Genomic DNA, 5,617 nt, shown 5'->3' with positions numbered 1-5,617 from the left:
CAGGTTTATCGTCGGCCACGTTGGCGGTTATGGCAGGTTTATCGTCGGCCCGCTGGCGGTTATGGCAGGTTTATCGTCGGCCCGCTGGCGGTTATGGCAGGTTTATCGTCGGCCCGCTGGCGGTTATGGCAGGTTTATCGTCGGCCACGCTGGCTACTGATGATTTCCCTGTGGTGATTAAACCTTCATGTGATTTTACTTAGGCAAATAAGTGTGATTTTATTGTGGATTTTTAATAATGAATAATGTGGCTGGAGATCACGTTGAGATCTTTACTGATCAAACATACAAGAAGATTTGTATTCTCTCCGAGGAATTTTAGGCTAATGAAATGCATTTACTGTTTACAAAGTGCAGCGCTTTGCAAGAAATTACGTTTTTCTCTTAGTGCGTGACTCGCCAGAATATGTTCAATTTAAGTAGATTTGTTTCATAACGCTGTTTCTACCTGAATTATAATGATATAACATACATGCAAATAAAAACGTTTAGAGTTTTGTACTTCTGCACTTCTGTCGCACATTATTTGTGCCGTGCAAATAATCACCGGGTCATCGGTGGCCTCCGATAACGTGGCCAAGATTGTCTCCACATACCAGCCCAGTGTCACGTGTCGCCATTTGAGAGCCTAGAACTTGAGACGGAAGACCTGAGAACCTAATACCAGAGACCTGAGAACCTAATACGGAAGACCTGAGAACCCACTACGGAAGACCTGAGAACCTAATACGGAAAACCTGAGAACCTAATACGGAAGACCTGAGAACCTAATACGGAAGACCTGAGAACCTAATACGNCGCTATGTCAGTGGGAGCATGGCCCCACTATGTCAGTGGGCGCATGGCCCCGCTATGTCAGTGGGCGCATGGCCCCGCTGTGTCAGTGGGTGCTATGGCCCCCACTATGTCAGTGGGCGCTTGGCTCCGCTGTGTCTGTGAGCTCATGGCCCCACTATGTCAGAGGCCGCATGGCTCCGCTGTGTCAGTGGGTGCCATGGCTCCGCTATGTCAGTGGGAGAATGGCCCCACTATGTCAGTGGGAGAATGGCCCCGCTGTGTCAGTGGGAGCATGGCCCCACTATGTCAGTGGGCGCATGGCCCCGCTGTGTCAGTGGGAGCATGGCCCCGCTGTGTCAGTGGGAGCATGGCTACTGTGTCAGTGGGCGCATGGCCCCGCTGTGTCAGAGGGGTCGTGGCCCTACTGTGTCAGTGGGAGCATGGCTCCGCTGTGTCAGTGGGGTCATAGCCCTACTATGTCAGTGGGCTCATGGCTCCGCTGTGCCAGTGGGAGCATGGCCTCGCTATGTCAGTGGGTGCCATGGCTCCGCTGTGTCAGTGGGCGCATGACCCCACTGTGTCAGTGAGAGCATGGCTACTGTGTCAGTGGGAGCATGGCCCCACTATGTCAGTGGGTGCTATGGCCCCGCTGTGTCAGTGGGAGCATGGCTACTGTGTCAGTTGGAGCATGGCCTCGCTGTGTCAGTGGGAGCATGGCTCCGCTGTGTCAGTGGGCGCATGGCTCCGCTGTGTCAGTGGGCGCATGGCTCCGCTGTGTCAGTGGGAGCAGGCCCCGCTGTGTCAGTGAGGTGGAAGCCCCACTATGTCAGTGGGTGCATGGCCCTACTATGTCAGTGGGCTTGGCCCCACTGTATCAGTGAGCGATAATTATTTAGTTATCAGTGTGGTAATCAAGATGCCAACGGGAGATCCGGCCGTCCTAATCATTGAGACTTTTGTTAACCATCTAAAAGTAAGAACAAATTTGTATCTTTTTGTCACGTTTGCTTCAAGAAATAATAATTTGCTCCGATGGGCTAGCATAAGTTTTGTGTCAAAATAAATTTTCTTAGGACTTGGCAATTTTTAATTTATACTTTCATCGTAACTGAAAATTTTTGAACACCCAAATTTAACTATCCAGTCATCATTTCCATTACGTATAAAAATAAAGGGACTTGTTCCGATTCCCTCTTAACATTCAACTTCTTATTTTCTTTCCCAACAGTGATGAGAACTACAGAAAGCTGCTTCTTCAGCTCAGAGTTCAGATTGCTCACCAAATATCAGACGACAATCCCGCAGACGATGCTCTTCACGATGAAAAAATCGATCCCAACGCAAATTCTGTGCCCGAGGAACCAATTGTCGGCAACCGCCCTCGAGGACTCGCGAATGAGCCAACTTTTACAGATGATTCGAAGGAAAATTTCGAGGTGGCAACCAGTGTACCGGAGGCATGTGAAACTGTCGCAGCAAATAAAAGTGTTGAAAGATCGGAACCAGATGCTCCCACGGTTTGCTCTGCATTATCTCAAAGTGTCGGAAATTCCTCAGTGCTCCCCTCTGAGCAAGCGGCTGCAGCCGTTGACATTCCTCAGTTGTCTCCTGCATCGCTTCCACCCTCTGCCGACATTCCCAACAAGCAGCTAAAAGCTCTTCTCTGTTCAGACGTCGTTGGCCGATTTAGTTCCCGCCAAAAAGTGGGTGAATCATCGACTTATCCTCGTTTTATTTCTTCTGAGGACCGTAATCTCTTATTAGAACAAAGACCGCCAAATGATTTTCCGGTGCCGCCAGCTAAGCGACACTGCACAGGCTTGTCGCGAAGCAACCAAGACGACAACAGCCGAAGTTTCTACCTCAAAGCCGCTTTGTCGTCTCCTGCCAGACCACTGCCTTCCTCTTACTCCTCACCATTTGCACCACCTTTCTCATCGTCATTTTGTCAACTTTCGCCATCCGCAACAAAGTTACCGCGTGATACCATCAACAAACAGCCACCTCTACCTCTATGTCATGCCTTCTATGAAACGCATTGTTATCCTTCTTCTAGTCGTTCGCTTTTTGAAAGACTTTATTATGCCGCTGTGGAAGAAAATTCACCTAGGAATGTCCTTGCTACATCACAATCTCAGTCTACTAACAGGACTGATCTGCCGTCTTCCACATCGGAAGTGTCTTCGACCACCAACCTTGCTGGCCAGCGTCGCTGCTCTTCGGTGAGTTCCTCGCGTCTTTCTGTGCCTTCGCGCAAGTCTTCCTCGACTGCGTCTCTTCCTTTGTCTTACTCAATGCCGTCTTTAGCGTCTTTACTGTCTAGTTCAGTTAACACTACTCAGAGAACGGACGGTTCCAGAGAAGAATCGTTGAGCTGCCACGGCTTGGCTTCTGAAGCTCCAAAACTGCCTAACTTCCGCCACTCATTCGCCGCGGCGGCTGGCGCTCGTCGTATACCAAGCGACGGTGGATTGGAAACTAACAAATCGAATTCCGATACAGACGAAGATGTTGAAAAAGTGTCGTCAACCACCGGCGAAGATGAAGAAGCAGAGGCCAAGAAATCCAATGCACGAATTCTTCCAGTGGGGAATTCGGGCCATCTTCCTTTCGTCGGCAGAGTACCGAAGTTCACCGTGAACTTCTTGCGTACCTTGAAGTTGTTGTTGTGCAAGCACTGCAGACGGGACTGTCAAAACGGTGAGTCCGGCTTCTTTCTTCGGCTATTCTTAGTTTTCTCTGACTCTCTATGAATTTGCCTCAATTTATTAGTGTTTGCATAGATAATCAATTGTACCTCATTTAGGCAAAATTTATCAAGCTTCCAGCGAAAATATTAGTTTGAAAATTTTTTCCTAGTTAGGTGACTGAAATAATTATAGTTTCAAGTGAAAAAAAAATCAATTCATATATCGTAACCTTACATTGCGTATTTTCAATCCTGATACATAAGTAGAAATAATTGTTTTGTTTCCTATGTTCATTGCAAATATACAGTAGTACAGGAATGTTGTGACATGGAATGTGAAATAGCATCGAGATGCGAGTTCAGAAGTAGAAAATGCCTAGGATTTATATCGGTAAAAAACATTATTTTTTTATTTTTTCAACAAGAATAACTTTAGTAATTAATGTCAAGAAGTCAGTCCACCTACTCTGATTATAACTATTATCTACATATGGCTCATTAATAATTCATTTACTTCATATTGTAAAACAATATCGATCAATAAAAAGGTATGAGCTTGAAATAAATAGGCATACTAATGGCAAGATTCAATCGACTTGAAACTTCTTTACATTACTTTTCTAAAAGTAATTTCTGAAATTAGCCACAGATTTTGACTAGCTTAATTGTTTTTTTTGCGCTAAGCATATTCCAACCTCAATTATTAAGTTCTTTCAGCTATCAGTTTAGCCCGACGTTGTCTTCGATCAATGATTCCGACAACTTTAAAATCCCGAATACCTTCAATAATAATAAAGCTAATACGTATATGTTAAATTAAAAAATCCATTCAAGCCCACAGTCTGCATTGAACTAGAACTCCAATTTAAATTTCCTTTTTAAATATGAAAATAAATATTTTGCGTGTTTTTTAAATTATATTTACACACTTAAATTTAAAAATTGAATTTTATTTTCGAATACAATTCGTCCCTCATAGTCGTACAAAGCCTCGGTATTCTCCCACTAAGAAAACTTTTTGGCCCAGTTAGTATTCAAATTCGAATTCGAATTTAATATTCCAATAATTGATAATAATATTCGAATAATTCTATTATAATAATATAATTATTATATTATATTATATTATGTTATATTATATTATATTATATTATATTATATCATATTATTATTATATTATTTTTAATTATTATTATTATAATAATATTCGAATACTGTTTCCAACATCCCTTATATATTTGCGGCGCTAGGGTACAAACACACACACACATACCCACAAACAAACATACAAATTTTATGAAATTTGTATAAGATTGTGTACGTGACCGGTAATTTACCGCATCGCTCACGTTCGAGTGATGTATGACCAAGGTAACTTAATCTACGGGTAATACACATACACATTGGCTTTTAGACAAACGAAGCCATATTACCTCTATTCGTTATATATAAGAAAATCAAAGAACGAATCGCTACAAAATTTAAGTTGACTCATTATTAGCAACATATTAAGTTGTATGTTATTGCAACTATCGTAATCATTTACGATAGTTTAAATTAACCCTTACAGGAAATAAGTCGAAATTTTATTTCGGGTTATTTCTCTGTGATACATTCAACATTTCGAAGTTCTTTCTAAGTAAATGATTGTTAAGTTGCTACCGAGAATTTATCAACGCAAATTTATTTTAAGTTGTCATTTTTATAGTCCAAAATAGGCGGCTTATGCATGTCCTTCTTCTTCAAATGAACCCTTCAGCTGAACCCTTCATATGAACCCTTCAAATGAACCCTTCAAATGAACCCTTTAAATGTACCCTTCATTCAAATGATGCCTAAAGCTTTAATTTAGTTTTATACCTCAAGTACATGCACTCTGCACATGCTGTTGCTTGGTCAAATGTCGATAGAACCATACACTCTGAGCGTGATACATTCTCCATACTTCATACACAAAAAATATCTAAGAGTTACCTCTTAGTTTTGAAGATAATAGCAACACAAAAGAGTTAAGAGTTACCTCTTAGTTATGAAGATAATAGCAACACAAAAGAACTAAAAGTTACCTCTTAGTTTTGAAGATAATAGCAACACAAAAGAGCTAAGAGTTACCTCTTAGTTATGAAGATAATAGCAACACAAAAGAGCTAA

General features: G+C 42.1%; 1 protein-coding gene across 1 annotated transcript in view; it reads left to right on the top strand.

Moving 5' to 3' along the window:
* Positions 1 to 827: 827 nt before the first annotated feature.
* The window catches only part of LOC108675592, a 16,438-nt gene continuing 11,648 nt past the window's right edge, over positions 828 to 5,617 (top strand). Inside the window, exons 1-3 of the mRNA XM_018163614.2 lie at positions 828 to 1,205; positions 1,385 to 1,581; positions 2,006 to 3,477. Of these exons, the coding sequence (XP_018019103.1) occupies positions 828 to 1,205; positions 1,385 to 1,581; positions 2,006 to 3,477 (2,047 nt within the window). The remainder of the gene's footprint in view (positions 1,206 to 1,384; positions 1,582 to 2,005; positions 3,478 to 5,617) is intronic.

Source organism: Hyalella azteca, unplaced genomic scaffold (genome assembly GCF_000764305.2).
Source record: "Hyalella azteca isolate HAZT.00-mixed unplaced genomic scaffold, Hazt_2.0.2 contig16748, whole genome shotgun sequence".
Taxonomy (NCBI): domain Eukaryota; kingdom Metazoa; phylum Arthropoda; class Malacostraca; order Amphipoda; family Hyalellidae; genus Hyalella; species Hyalella azteca.
This window is presented reverse-complemented; position numbering and strand designations above follow the sequence as displayed.